This window comes from Episyrphus balteatus, chromosome 1, assembly GCF_945859705.1.
Source record: "Episyrphus balteatus chromosome 1, idEpiBalt1.1, whole genome shotgun sequence".
Lineage (NCBI taxonomy): Eukaryota > Metazoa > Arthropoda > Insecta > Diptera > Syrphidae > Episyrphus > Episyrphus balteatus.
Window position 1 is genome coordinate 89,636,799 of NC_079134.1, and position 15,636 is coordinate 89,652,434.

A 15,636-nucleotide genomic window follows, 5' to 3' on the forward strand; every position below is an offset into this window, starting at 1 on the left:
CAAAAACTTTGTTAGCAAATGTTACCCTTAGTATTGAGCTCGGAGGAGACAATTTTACCATGTTTATGGGAAGATAATACAGTATTTATCTCATAAAACAAAAATTAAAAAAAATTGAATTCTCAAAGGAACATATTAGTATGCTTCTTCCATTCAAAAACAAAGTTTTATGGACCACATTCTCACAAATTTTTATCTCAATAATCCGGGAAACGCAAAGGAACTGTTGAAGGTCCGTAAAAATTTGGTCAAGTTTGTTCCAGAAGCGAAAAGCAAAACAACATGTCCCTTTGAGAATTCAATTTTTTTAAATTTTTGTTTTATGAGATAAATACTGTATTACACTGGTAAACAAGGTTTTTGCCACAAGAACCAAAATATACTTTTCTAGTAGTTTTTGGGGTGCTGAATCCGAATCTGAATTCAGAAAAATTTGATTGGCCTCCGTTTTTGAAATATTACCGTTAGAAAATGCCAAAAAACGTCATTTTGGCTGTTTTCGATGTTATGTTTTTATGTGGAGTAATTTACTGTGAATTAATTTGTAACGGTGCCTATAAGAGCTAGTTTAATTCTTTCAAAAAATGTTTAAATCTTACCGATATCTTTTTTATTGCCCGAGATATTTAAAATTTAAGTAGCAGTCTTTGAATCAGAAACAACACTGGCCAACCAAATTAAACTTTTTTTGCCACAAGAATCAAAATATACTTTTCTGAAGGTTTTTGGGGTGCTGAATCCGAATCTGAAGTCAGAAAAATTCTATTAGCCTTCGTTCTTGAAATATTACCGTTATAAAATGCAAAAAAAGGTTTTTTTTTATAACGCTTATATTTCAAGAACGGAGGCTAATAGAATTTTTCCGATTCCGGATTGGAGTTCAGCAACTCGAAAACCTTCAGAAAAGTATATTTTGGTTCTTGTGGCAAAAATTCTGTGACCAGTCCCTTAAACTTTAGATTAAGTTTAGTTTCTCTTTGGCTTATAAAATGAAACTTAAGATATCTCGAGCAATAAAAGAGATATCGGGAACATTTAATGAAAGAAGAATGTCTGTTCTTATAATAACCGTTACAAATTTGTTTATAATGAATTACCCCACATAAAACCAGAACCTCGAAAACAGCCAAAATGACGTTTTTTAGCATTTTATAACGGTAATATTTCAAAAACGGAGGCCAATAAATTTTTTCTGACTTCAGATTCGGATTCAGCACCCCAAAAACTACTAGAAAAGTATATTTTGGTTCTTGTGGCAAAAAAAAAGTTAAATTTTGTTGACCAGTGTTATCTTTCTATAAATATGGTAAAATTGTCTTCTCCGAGCGCAATGTAAAGGGTACATTTTCTAATGAAGTTTTTGATGAAAGAATGGCATTTACAAATTCAGACTTTTTGGAGTCAATCCGCGATTTAAAGTAAATTCTTCAAAATGCGTAATTTTTTTAGTGCATTATTTTCATTTTTTGTCCATTTATGGTAAATTTTGAATAGTATAATTATATTTTTGTGTTTTCATATTTGGTAATTTTTAGTTTCCCGCAATAAATTCAGTTCTCCACAGATTTTTTAACAGACACACCGAAATTATGACTTGCAACAGAAGATGCACTAATTTCAATGTTAAGTTCCGCCGTTTTGCCCAATTTTTTACAAATCGGGGCCTTAACAAGTCTGTAAAATGCATTAACTTACCTTTCCCACGTTGAAAAAGAACGTTTGTCAAAATATTTTTTTCCCTAAAAAATTAGTACTTTTTATACAAAAAATGCAGCCTCGAAGCATAATACCAACTATATGACTGACATTGACCATCATGAGATTCACCATAATATACTTAATAAATTACCGTCAACTTCCTTATTTTATGTTTAACCGTTACAGATTATTCTCATCAGTTAGAAAAATGTTCATTTGTCAAAATGTGTGTAATGTGTATGTGAGTAATCTTTTTATTTTATTTTTATGATTAAAATATTAAAAACTGAAAATTTACGAGATAGTGGAGTAATTAAAGCAAATTCCAAAACCCCGAGCAGCTCAGATCTTGATTGACCTTCAATATTGAGATTTACATTTTTAAAAAGCCAAAATTGTATTCCCTTCTTTTAGTTAATAAATCAAGTTAATGGAATTGAGTGGTTTGAAAAACTGGTTGAAGGCCAGAATTGTCAAAAAAAACAAATAAAAAAATTGGACTTGCTATTTTTTTTTTTTAAGTTTTTCCGTTCTAAGATATAAATTTATTTTTAAAATTTATTAGACATACTTATGTATTGTAAGTTGAAGTCAGAAGTGAAAAACATCATATTAGGTATTACAGTCTGAAAACAAATAAAAACAAAATATGTAGGTACTTATTTTTTTAGCTTCAGTTACTCCACTAAGACCGATGTAGAAATTTAGTTGCTCACTTTAACATTAGAGTTGCCAATACAAAGATTAGGTATGCGTGCTAGTTTTGTATTTCCTTTTCTTGAATGTTACTAATGTTTCTTAAATCGTGATTATAACTTGGGGCTTGCAATAGCTCTGTATATTGTAATAAAGCTTCTCTCAAGGATCGTGATACTTCTGGGGATGTTGTTGTTGTGCAGTCTACAAGATATGGATACAGTCCAATCAGTTGATCCCATGCTGATTTATTAACTATGAATTATCAGAAACATTAATATTACAGTTAGGATTATTAAACAAATAAAAAAAACGTACCTTTGTTTAGAGGTGCTTTCTTCATGGACACTATTAAAGTAGCTATTGCTTTTAAAACAAATGAAACTTCAGAAAGCCTAAATCTAAAAAAGAAATTCTTCCCTGAAATTCAACATGTTTTTATGCAGGGTAATTAGCATAAGGTGTGTCAAGAAGGTAGGGCGTGGAGGTTGGGTTGATACAAGAAAAAAAAAGTATGCGAGGTACTATCTCTCTTTCTTTAGGCGGTAGAGATGGTTTTCAAAAATAATTTAGGTACTTAAAATAGAATTAAAAAACAACTGCAACAGTAACACATGCATATTTTTGACGCAGGATACTGCAGCACTTCGATTCTTACACTCATGGTAAAATTGAGTATGCATACATTATGCGCTGCCGCGGTTCCTGTTAGAATCAAATAGCTGCAAACAATTTTTTTTTAATGAATAAATTTCGTACATTTACAAAAACAGATTGTATCTCCAAAGTAAATGGAAAACGACATAAAAACTGCGTTTTAAGGAAAAAAGTATCGATTACTCAAAAAAAAAACGTATCCGCAGTTGTCCATATGCAAACTGATTTATTTTATTTTTAAGGTGGTAGCTTTGTCTACCTGTCACATAATAAACAAAAAAATAACGAATTCTATTCAAGATTATTTTTAAGAATATAGAAATAAACCAAAATAAATAGATTTTATTATGTCGCCTGATTCATATCACTGGAAATACACCCGACAAATTACATACTGTAGGCTGTTTATATGGTCGAATAATGCACACAAATATTTTGGTTTTTTCAATATACCTCGTAAACCAAGCAAAATTTTGATATATTGTATATACAACTTTTTGTAGAGAATTAAATTTCCAATTGGAATAATGTTTTTTTAAAATTAAAAAAAAAATTTCCATACCAAAATAGTCGAAACAATCATAAAAAAAATATCAAAAAAATCGATTTTTTGAGTTTTTTTGCTTTTTTAGTTGTACATTTTTTTTGGGTTGAGATGGACATAAACATTGCTCCAAAGAAAAAAAGAAGATTAAATTTACTTCAAAATGCTGTACTCACTAAATTTTTTCATTGAAAATTGACCGAAGTATGGCCATTTTAATATATCTTTTTTTCGCATTTTTAGTTTTACTTAAGGGGTAATAACACCTTGTAAACCACGAAATCGAGCGTCATTTTCATCAGCGTATAAAACAAAGAAGAAATATTATTTTCTTTTGGTGTTTGTTTAGTTTAATTAAGTATATTAATAGGTAACAGAATAGGCTAATGTTAAATTTTTTAATGATGTGAAATTTTTTAAATGGCGGTGTATTTCAGGATGATAGTAAAATCCTCTGCTCTCATCGGGCGACCAACTAACTCCTACAGTTCTTAACCGATTGGGCTGAAATTTTGTGTGGAGCTTAAAAATACTATTCTTTAGTGAAGTACGTAGGATTTTTTTGAAATATTAAAATTTAACAATTTTATGGTCTTTTTTTCAACGAATTTTGTTTTTGGAATGAAATAATTTTTTCAAACTAATGCCATTTCTTTAAAAATTCATATTTCACTAGAGAATAGTATTTTCAATCTCCACACAAAATTTCAGCCCGATCGGTTAAAAACTGTAGGAGTTAATTGGTCGCCCGATGGGAGCAGAGGATTTTACTATCATCCTGAAATACACCGCCATTTAAAAAATTTCACATCATTAAAAAATTTAACATTAGCCTATTCTGTTACCTATTAATATACTTAATTAAACTAAACAAACACCAAAAGAAAATAATATTTCTTCTTTGTTTTATACGCTGATGAAAATGACGCTCGATTTCGTGGTTCACAAGGTGTTATTACCCCTTAACCTTCCGAAGGCAAGGCTTTTTTTCTACGTGAATAACATCATCATTGTACATAATTATTATTTTTTTGATGAATTAAAAAATAAAAACTTTCAACAACATTTAGACAAATTAACTAACTGACTTCAATATAATTCAGTTCTAGAACTTTCGATAGAAAATTACAAAAACAGAACCAAAAGAATATACCCTTTCACAAGAGGTGGGGTGATGGGTAACCCCACTTGCCTTCGGAAGGTTAAGTAAAACAGAAACATTTGAGGGGAAAGTACGATTACTTAAGCACCAAGAACTGATAATGAGACTTTGTAGAGGGGTTAAATACAATCATTGTTTACTATGGGAGGGAGGGTCAATGTCCCCCCGTTTTGGAGGGAGGGGCAATTTTCTAAAAAAAATACTTAAAATTAAAAAAAATTATTAAAAAACAACGGCAACACTTACAGTTTTGATTGATACTTTTTTCAAAAGCTAGAATTGTAATCTTAATATTAATTTTAAAATTCTTTTTGAAATAAACGAGTGATTCCGATAAAGAAAGTATTTTGTCTATTTTTCAATTTTCTCAAAAAGTAGAAGGCATAGGAACATTATGATTTTCATGATTTGATAACAAATCAATTAAGGCAGTTTACTTTGTCGTATTGAAGTCCACAGACTTTGTGAAAATTGTACTCAATGTGCTTTTTAAACATTTTTTTACAAGTTTTGACTTTGAAATCGGGTATTTCAAAAAGAATTGATTAAAATAACTTCATTTTAAAATTAATATTGAGTTTATAGTTCTAGCTTTTGAAAAAAGTATCAATCAAAACTGTAAGTGTTGCCGTTGTTTTTTAATATTTTTTTTTAATGTTAAGTATTTTTTTTAGAAAATTGCCCCTCCCTCCAAAACGGGGGGACATTGACCCTCCCTCCCATAGTAAACAATGATTGTATTTAACCCCTCTACTAAATCTCATTATCAGTTCTTGGTGCTTAAGTATTCGTACTTTCCCCTCAAATGTTTCTGTTTTACTCAAGTAAAACTAAAAATGCGAAAAAAAGATAGATTAAAATGGCCATACTTCGGTCAATTTTCAATGAAAAAATTTAGTGAGTACAGCATTTTGAAGGAAATTTAATCTTCTTTTTTTCTTTGGAGCAACGTTTATGTCTATCTGAACCCAAAAAAAATGTAGGGTCAATGTGGGTAAATGTAAACAATTTCATGTCTTTTTTTTCTTTCGACTTTAGATTTTTATATGTTTTCACGGAACAACTTGAATGGTATCTTCAAATGCAAATATGAAATGATGGCAATTCTTCTTTATAAATATAAACAAATATTTCCCAAATTGTTTACATTAGTGTCAAATATGGCATGTTTACAAATACCCCACCATGTTTGTGTTTTTTTACAAATTTTGGGTAAATGTTAACGGTGGTTTAAAATTTAGAATTTCGTCTTTATCATATGGATAACAACTTGAAAAACGTTCAAGAAGGTATTTGACAAAAACTTTTTCAAATTCCAATAAAAGTTTTTGTTTTCTTCCTTTGATTCTTTATATAGGCGCCCAATATGCATCCTGAGCAGCTCCGAACGTCAATTTTTTTGTTTTTTTACGTCAAAGACCGATTTTGCAACATCATCCACTGAAAATGATGGTGTTGGCTACTTTAAAATGTGACTCCGCGGCACTTTAGCAATAGTAATTGACTTAAAATACGTTATTTTTATTAAAACTAATAATTTCAGCAAAAATATATGTTTATATTTACCAGAATACGTTGTTTACATTTACCCATTATGAAATGCAAATCGACATAAATGTCCTGTATTTTAAAATTTGCTTGTATCACGTAGAATCTACATCAAAATTAAAAACAAAAAAGTATTTGCAAATTATACTGACTTAATTGAATCTGCAAAAATATTTAATTTTTCTGAAAGACTAACGACTTGTTTGGCACTTTAAAAAATTATCTTTTACGGAAATACGCTCGTCGAATGAATTATCTCTTGACAGCAATGAGCTTGACGTATATGTTAAAAGATACATGAGTCCGCGATTTGTACTTATGTATGCATCAAAGAGATTTAACTGAAGCTTGTTATGAGCCATGTTTTCATTTACCCCTGTTTACATTTACCCACATTGACCCTACAACTAAAAAAGCAAAAAAACTCAAAAAATCGATTTTTTTGATATTTTTTTTTATGATTGTTTCGACTATTTTGGTATGGACATTTTTTTTTCAATTTTTAAAAAACATTATTCCAATTGGAAATTTAATTCTCTACAAAAAGTTGAATATACAATATACCAAAATTTTGCTTGGCTTACGAGGTATATTGAAAAAACCAAAAAGGGGGCTTTTGCACCCCTATCTTCAGTTTCCACCCTCTCATTTAATAGCACTCCGCGGTTTTATCTTCTTTTATAACCCATTGAACGATTCCTGCAATAAAAACCCGTGAACGTCTTAGTTCCTTTCTAAACTACATAATCAATAGCCTATTATTGAATTTGACCAAAACTGCGGAAAATATTCCATAAGTTTCAAGTCTCTAACTTAATTTTAACCCGTTCCTACAAGCGGTTGAAGTTTCTTATTAGTACAGGTAAAATAGTACATAAAATCAAGAAATAAAAAAAAACTGTTACACTCATGAAACTTGGCAAAAAGTTTCCTTTTGTGATAAGAACCAAGTTCAAAAAAAAGTTCGGTGGAAGGGTATTTTTTCGCGGAAAAGAGGGAGGGGGTGAAGGTCAAAAATATACTAAAAAAAAATTGTTTGTCGAATATCATCATATCACACATGTTTCAAGGTATTTTTTAATGGTGAATCCAATGACATAAAAAAAAGTCAATACGATTGCTCTAAGAAAAGTTATTGCCGAATAAAAACAAGGGTGCTTGTTTTTTGACTTCAACAGGTAAAATATATCCGAAACCCATGTGGAAAACGTGCTACACTGATAAAATTCGGGATAAAGGCTTAAGATAAAGCAAGGACAAAGGATTCATAAAGTTCTTAATATTATTTTTGGTGAAAGGGTGTTTTTTGATGGGTTAAGTTTTGTGTGAAAAAGGTATATCATAACAGCTGACTTACATTTTATTAATTTTTAAAAGTTGGTGAAAAAGTTTTGGTTGGTATAAGAATTAAGAATCTTTAAAGTGTACAAAATTATCTTGAGTGAAAGGGTGTTTTTTTAAGAAATGACGAAATTCGGAATTAGTACCACAAAAACTGGGAAAAAATTGTTACACCAATGAAAATTGGTAAAAATGTTTCGTTTATAACAGAAACCAAGAATCCAAGAAGTCTATACAAATATTTTAAGTCAAATGGTGTTTTTTTTGAAATAGGGAAAATCCGCGATAAGTCCCACAAAATCAATGTTATAAAGGGTACCCTCACAAAATTCATTAAATATATGTTCTCTTTCCCATAGGAATTACGAATAAATCAAATCTATACATTTTTTTCATGTGAAAGGGTGTTGTTTTTTTAGGTGTAGAGAAAATATGGTTATATTTGAAAAAGTGTGTAATACTAGAGTTATATTAGTGGTACCCTATTGAAATTCAGTAATTATGTTACCTTTAAGATAAGAAGACGGCTGGTTTTCAAAAAAAGACATTATTAGCTTTAATTTGAAATTAAATTCGCCTTTTAATGCGGTAAGTTGTAAGGGGCGCAGCGTATTATTTGAGACTTTTTCGTGAATTATTCGTAGTTTTTCATATAGTTTGGGTCATTGTTAATAATCTTTCAAGCTTTTTCCAAAACATCGTTTTATATTTAAATGCTAATAACTCTTATTTTATAGTGAAAAAACTCCTTAACTCATCAACCAAAATACCAAAAAACAAGACTTAATGAAAAAATTCACTTTCATCGCTTCTAACCTTAAAACGGGCTGCATGACAAAACTGCCATACTTTCACCCGGAAGACCTCAGAATTTTGATAGCTGACAGTATCACCTTTAATTTGACACCAATATTGTCTTTTAACTCTATGAGATGCACAATAGGGTCTGTCAAAATGCTAAAGTATGGAATTTTCAAATGTAATAGCTTTTAAAAGTTGCATTACTTATCAAAAATGAATCCTGCGTTTACAATTTTCACTTTAATTAATATCTTTGGCTCGCTCAAAATATAGGAAGAAATCGAAGAAATTTTAATTTTTAGAGATTTTTGAAATATATGTTTTTTTTTAATTGCACCGTTTGAATACAAAAACAAATCTATTAAATATATTTCTTTATAAGAAAAAACTTTTAATCTTATATTTGTTGGAATTGAACACTTAGTAAAGAAGATGCGAAACAATATGCGAAGAAAAAAATTATTTTTTCATATAAAATCGTTTTTTTCCTAACAACTTCAACCGATTTGAGCGAGCCAAAGACAAACGATATTATAAAGGAGATGGGGCAAAATTATATGGGACCTGGGCCATGAGCGTACATTAATGAGACTAGTCTCAAAATGAAGCTGGAGGTTAGTATATTCAATCTATGATTTTTTTTTTTTTCAAATCGTAAGTTAGGGTCTTGAGATGCAAGGCTCCAAAGTTCGTTCTAATAACCCTTACTTGTCCCTTTTACATGCAAATATCATGAGAGCTACAAGAGAAATATTGATGTCAAATGAAAGGTTTTTAAGTACTATGTAGTTAAACACTAACCTATTAAACAATATAAAATATATATTACACAAAACGAAGAAAAAAAATCGATTCATGTTCGAAATTAATGGCATTTATTTTCAAATTAAATATGCTTGCGATCGACACGTACGCATGTGTAGTTATAAAACTGTTTTAATTTTGTAGAATGCGATTAGAACCGGTTTAGAAGCTTGTTTATCTGACCAAATTATGTCATGTGGGGAAAACCAATCGGTTAATACACATTTCAAAAAACTTTGTAGATCACTTATAGAAAAGGAACGAATAAGATGTTGTTATTGTAAAGAACAATTTTATTAGAACATTGGTTTATTGTATTTAATAACATTTTAATTAATTTCAAAGAACTTATCAGTTTATTATAGTTTCAAAAAGCTCCAAGAAATATATTTTAAACTAAAACTGGGACAAGAGTGGATTTATCAAAAATCTTCTTTAGTATGTATTTTGTAATCTAGTTTATGTAAACAAGTGAGTGTAGCCCAGAGTTCATCACAAGTAATTATAGTTTTTGTGTCTCTCTAACATAATTTGGCTTCTAATCCGCATTCTAAAAAATTCAAACAGTTTTATAACTATACCTGCGTGTTGATTGCAAGCATATTTAAATTGAAAATAAGTAAATATTTTGAACAACATTTTACTTTTCTTTATTTGTTCGCCGTTTCTTTGTTTTCTGTAATATGTATTTTATATTGTTTAAAAGGCATTAAAACAACCTTTCATTTGACATCAAAAACATCAATATACCACTTGTAGTCCTCATGATATTTGCATATAAAAGGGATAAGTAAGGGTTATCAGAACGAACTTTGGAGCCCTGTATCTCAAGACCCTGACTTACGATTTGAAAAAAAAAATTCAAAGATTGAATATACTAACCTTCAGCTTCATTTTGAGACTAGTCTCATTAATGTACGCTCATGGCCCAAAAACGCCCCATCTCCTTTTTTGTACATATTATTAAACCTTAGACCCTAATAAAACTTTTGACCACTATTACATTGCAAAATTAAGATACTTTTTTTCGGCCATACAAAAGTGACACACCCTAATGTACAATGCACTTTACCACGCCAATCGTGCCAGGATGCGAACGGGAAGACCTGTGGTTTTCGTAACTACTAATAGCCCTCTTTCACTTCCCATTTGAAATTTTCTTTAGCTCGATGAGTTGAGCGTTTCTGCAGTGGCCGCCCGCTCTATATTCATCAAATTCGTCATCAAAGTATTCATCAAAGTCATCAGAGTTACCATCAGAGTCACCATAATATACGTCATCTGTTGCAGCCATCATAAATTTGAGTTTGTATAGGTACATTTACAATTTTTTACCATATGCTTGAGATTTTTATATGCTTAAGATTTCTTATATTATAAAATAAATTTCATTGAAAGTATTTTGTGCGAAAATTCGGTGCGCTTTATAATACGTTAAAAGGTATATATGTATAATAACGGTAAAAATTGGTACGTTATATACATATATATATTGTGTGGGGTGTTTACAAACGGTAAAAATTGGTACGTTTTAAATACAGTAGGAAGCGGTAAAATTGATACGCTTTGGTGATAAGCATTTTGCTTTGTTAAGTAGATTATCACGCGTTTTTTGCAATTTCATTTGAAATGAGTTTGGAGGCTTGAATTTTGGCATGCGATGAGCTCGTTGATTAACATGCGGAAAATCTGCTAGAGAGCTAAAAAAATCGGCTTTTGAAGCTTATCGGGTTGAACTTCAAGCACTTTGGCTTGATGTTAAGAAAGCATACAGTGAATATTTTAGTGTGGCGGCTTTTGATGACGTTCTCATTACGTCACTCCCTGAGGTTAAGGCAAAATATAGAAACTCTTCAGACACATATATTGAATTTCTGAGTGATATTTTAAAAGTGACGCGGCCCCAAGAGGTTAGTTTAAAACCGGGTACCGAAAAGAGTGATAACGTCGATTTAAAGCATCATATGCATCTTCCGCCGTATGAAACGGAAATATTTAGTGGCAATTTTCTCAAATGGCCAGCGTTTAGAGACATGTTTAAGGCACTTTACATCCGACACGCAAGGTTAAGTCCCGTTCAAAAACTTTTTCACTTGCGTACTCGGACTAAAGATTATGCCTTAAGCATCGTCTCTAAATTTGAGATAGCAGATGATAATTTCGAGGCGGCTTGGGCTGCTCTCAAAGAACACTACGAAAATAAACGGGTTTTGGTGAATAATCATCTAAGTATTTTGCTTGGTCAGGTGTGCATAACGGTTGAATCGGCAAATGCATTAAAGGAAGCTATTATAGCTTTAGAGACGTATGGTATTGAGGTGAAAAAGTGGGATGCGTTGGTTACATATGTACGTGTGTGCGTCTCGTCTCCCACCACAGACTTTATCCCTTTGAGAAGAATCACTTCCGAATCCAAAGGAAATTCAATCATGGGAAAAAATGAACATTTTTATCACAAATAGGTACCGGGTCCTAGATAACGTTTCAGACATGAACAAAAAAGATAAAGTTTTGAAAACTTCGGGTTAAAAACAGCAATCTTCAGGTTCATTTCCACGTGTTCGAACACATCACGCACAAGTTAGTTCGCAATGTAAAGTTTGTAAAGGGACTCATGCACTTCGAATATGCCCAGATTTTTTGAAAATGAGCGTTTCTCAAAGGAGAAACACTATTCGAAAATTAAAATATTGCTACAATTGTCTAGCATTCAGTTACTTGGTAATCGCCTGCCAGATTGAAAGTACATGTTTTCACTGTAAGGGAAAACATCACTCATTGCATTTTGACAAATCTCCTTCGGGAAGCTTTACTCCACAAATACAGTCCACTCATTCAACTTCAGCTGCAAGTCAAAATGTCCAACAACATACTGTACCAAGGTACAGTTCAAATTTCAAGCTTTCAAATACGGAAGAAAGCCCCAATGTTTCGGCAAACGCATTTTTTGCCAAAACTAAACGCACAACTCTTTTAGCTACTGCGATGATTCGGATTCATCACCATCACACTGATTTTGAGTGGAGGGCGCTTATTGATCAGGGTTCGGAAATCTCATTTATTTCCGAAGAAGTTCAAAGAAAGTTAAAATTGCCCGTTCAATCGTTTAGGGCAACGGTTGCAGGCGTTAATTCCTCGGTAACAGCAACTTCAAGCAAAATGTGCTCATTCACTCTCAGATCGAAATTCGATAAACAATTTTCACTTTCCGCTCGGGCACTTGTCCTTAAAACGGTTTCGGACAGTTTGCCTTCCATATTTATTGATCTTGGAAATACTCAAAATTTGTTTGACGTTCCCTTAGCGGACCCTTGTTTCAATCAAAGTGAAAAGATTGATTTACTGATCGGTGCAGATTTATACCCACTTTTTATTCGCGATGGATTAAAATTTAATGTTTTTCAAAAAATTATGGCTCAGAACACAGTTTTCGGGTGGGTATTGCTGGGTCCTTTGGAACCACCCATTTCTCAAAATAATAATAAGGTTCGCGAAAACGGCACATCATATGTTATGCCACATCATGCAGTGATTAAGACTGGGTTCCCTTTTTCTGTGAGGTCAGATCTCATGTAAAAGCATTTGTATGTATTAGTGAATATTTTTTGCTCTCTCGCCATTGAATTCTCTGGTTTTTTCCTCTCAGGATGTTGGTTTTCAATTTTTCATTCATTGTCTCTTTATGAGATCGCCATCGCACTCACGCGTGCGGGGTGACATGCAAATGGATGTAGGTATACATAGATCTTTATATGGGTATGGTGTTTGTGGACGAAAACTGGTTTGAAATTCTATATTTTCATGAAAGATTTCTGAAGTGTATACCTATTTATTTTTGAAATGAAAAAGAAACTTGTTTTCATGTTGCTGTTGTGGATGGCAATTGAGTTTTCTGTGTATCAGAGAAATTTTTTGCATTATAATAAATTATAGTTGTTCAGCGGAGAAGCAGGTAGAGGATATGTTATGTGGGTGCTTTGATATGATATACTTGACAGTATCCTTTGTGTAGTGTGTATAAAAATATGAGTAGATGCGCAGAAGGATTGATTTTCAGGTTCTTCCTCACTTTAGAGTTGTTCTTCGTTGAGAACTTTTTTGTCTAGCACTAGCGCGTGCCGGCTGACATGAAAATGTATTTAAATACAATATACCTATAGAATGTTTAGGTTCTTATGTGTATGTTGTTTGAGGATGGACTCGAGATAAATCTTGTATGACAATATGATCATGGAAAATGCCGCAAAAAGTTTCTCCTGAACTTATTTTTTGAAACTTAGGCCGCATTCGGATTAGACTAAATACTTAGCCGAGAATAAATTTTGATAGCTTCTTCTTCATTCAAAAACAAAGAAGACACTGAATTGAAAATCCATTGCAAAACTATTTCTATAAATACCATCAAGTGCATTCTAACCACAAATACACTCAGGTATATAACCCTTATACCTAAAATATTATTCCTAAAATGGCAAAAATTCTCTGTGGTAACCTAAAAAAACAACCGAATCCACAACATATAAACAAAGAAAATGAAAAACAAAGGGACATATTTATATTATATATAACCCCGTACGCACGCGCGAGTGTAGTATAATAAACAATACAACCCAGAATCCAGAAATCAGCCTAAATATGGAAATCAATCATTGTGTACATGTCAAATGTCAATACACATTTTTACACACAAACAAGTGCATACTTACAAATGTACCCACATATCTAATCCTTTACCTATATCCCCGCACGAGCGATGTGAATATTACACAATGCAAAGAATTTCGCTGACAAAAAAAAAACCCAAAAATGTCATCTCGCACGCACGAGTGCGATATTATAAACACGAAATGAATTGTTAGGAAAAACCCAAGAGTCAACAAGAACAAAACAACCCTCTTTGAAAAACAAAAAATATCTACTATCTACCTACTCTCTGCAGCATCTTCATAATTTCATGCATAGAGAAAGGTATTCCTTCCTCTATGATTTCATGAATGATTTCTGCCTGCCTGAGTGAGAAAATAGGAAACAAAAAAAAAGTTTTATGTAAACACAAAAAAAAAAAACACAATTTAACGAGAAAATGAGAGCGCAAGAGCAAGTTTTTTTTTTCAATAAATAGAAAAGAACAGAAAGAAAGAGTTTATCAGCGCCAGCTTCCGCAGTGGCATTCTTTTGAACTAGGTTTGTATGTGTGCGTGATTAATGGAATTTTCAAAGTAAAAAAAGCTAAAATAGACACTTTTTCAACAATTTATATTAAAAATACTGTGATCAAATATATATAATATATTTTTTTTGAAACTGATTTGAAATATAATGAAAAAAAAAAATAATAAAAATAAATTGTGGATGCTTTGACTGCCGCTTCCTCAAAAAAAGAATGCAAATATTGGTTTATTAAAATCAAATTTTTAGTGGGTAAATAAAAAAAATATTTTTTTTTTGGCAAACTGGCTGCATGAAAAACTTTATTAACTTCTTATTAAAAAATACAAAAATATTTTAAAAAATAATCACGCTTTGCCCCACGACTAAAATGCTAAAAAAGTTCATTTTGACACTTTTCCTTCAAATTGACCGTTCAAACTAACTTCAAATTAAATTTTAGTAATTATTTTGGATTCTCCTTATTCCACTTTATTATTTTCATTTCGTTTCATCTAAAAACACCAATAAATGGTAAAGTTATTCTAAGAAGAGTGAGTAAAAAAAACATGAAATTACAACATATTGACGAAGCTTTTTTTCTAATAAAAAAAAAATGCCTACTGCATGAAAACACATTTGATCATTATAAAACAAAAACAAAAAAAATAAAAAGTTTATAAACAACGGTGCCCCAACCAAAATTCTGATTCAATATAAATTTGCAGGAAAAAAAATCAACTTCGACTCTTATAAAAATCGCCAAAGAAATGTTTCTAAAATTTAAATGAAGCAAAAATGTGCATACGTTTATTGCCTTTTCAAAAAAGTACGTTTCATAAGATTATCTTATAAACTGCAAAAGTTATACAACAATTAGTCAACCATCTTCCATTAAAATGCTATGGAAACCCCCCCTTAAACCGGAAAGCCTAACAACAAAAGTTCGCGTTGTTTTCAAAGCATCATGTTCCTCTGCAAACGGGAAGAGCTTAAGGCTGAGTGGACCACGTAAAAATCGGGTTATCGTTCACAAATCGGTGAATAACTTTTACACTTTTAAAGATAATTGAATGAAATAAATTTTATTATTTAGATAATAAACAAGGCTAAATATCTTCATGTCTACAATTTCCAAATTTGTGCACTTGTGATTAAGAGAGAACAAAACATGATAAAATTTTCGTTGTTTTAGAACGACCTGAAAGACATTGGTTTGTTTCTTAGTTAGACTAAA

General features: G+C 31.3%; 1 protein-coding gene across 2 annotated transcripts in view; it reads right to left on the bottom strand.

Annotated features, from left to right (window-relative positions):
* Positions 1–2,289: 2,289 nt before the first annotated feature.
* The window catches only part of LOC129907281 (protein MON2 homolog), a 255,003-nt gene continuing 241,656 nt past the window's right edge, over positions 2,290–15,636 (bottom strand). For both annotated transcript variants that reach the window (XM_055983400.1, XM_055983407.1), the window contains 2 exons: positions 2,713–2,795; positions 2,290–2,649 (listed from right to left, as the gene is read on the bottom strand). In XM_055983400.1, the coding sequence (XP_055839375.1) occupies positions 2,456–2,649; positions 2,713–2,795 (277 nt within the window). In that variant the 3' untranslated portion in view covers positions 2,290–2,455. The remainder of the gene's footprint in view (positions 2,650–2,712; positions 2,796–15,636) is intronic.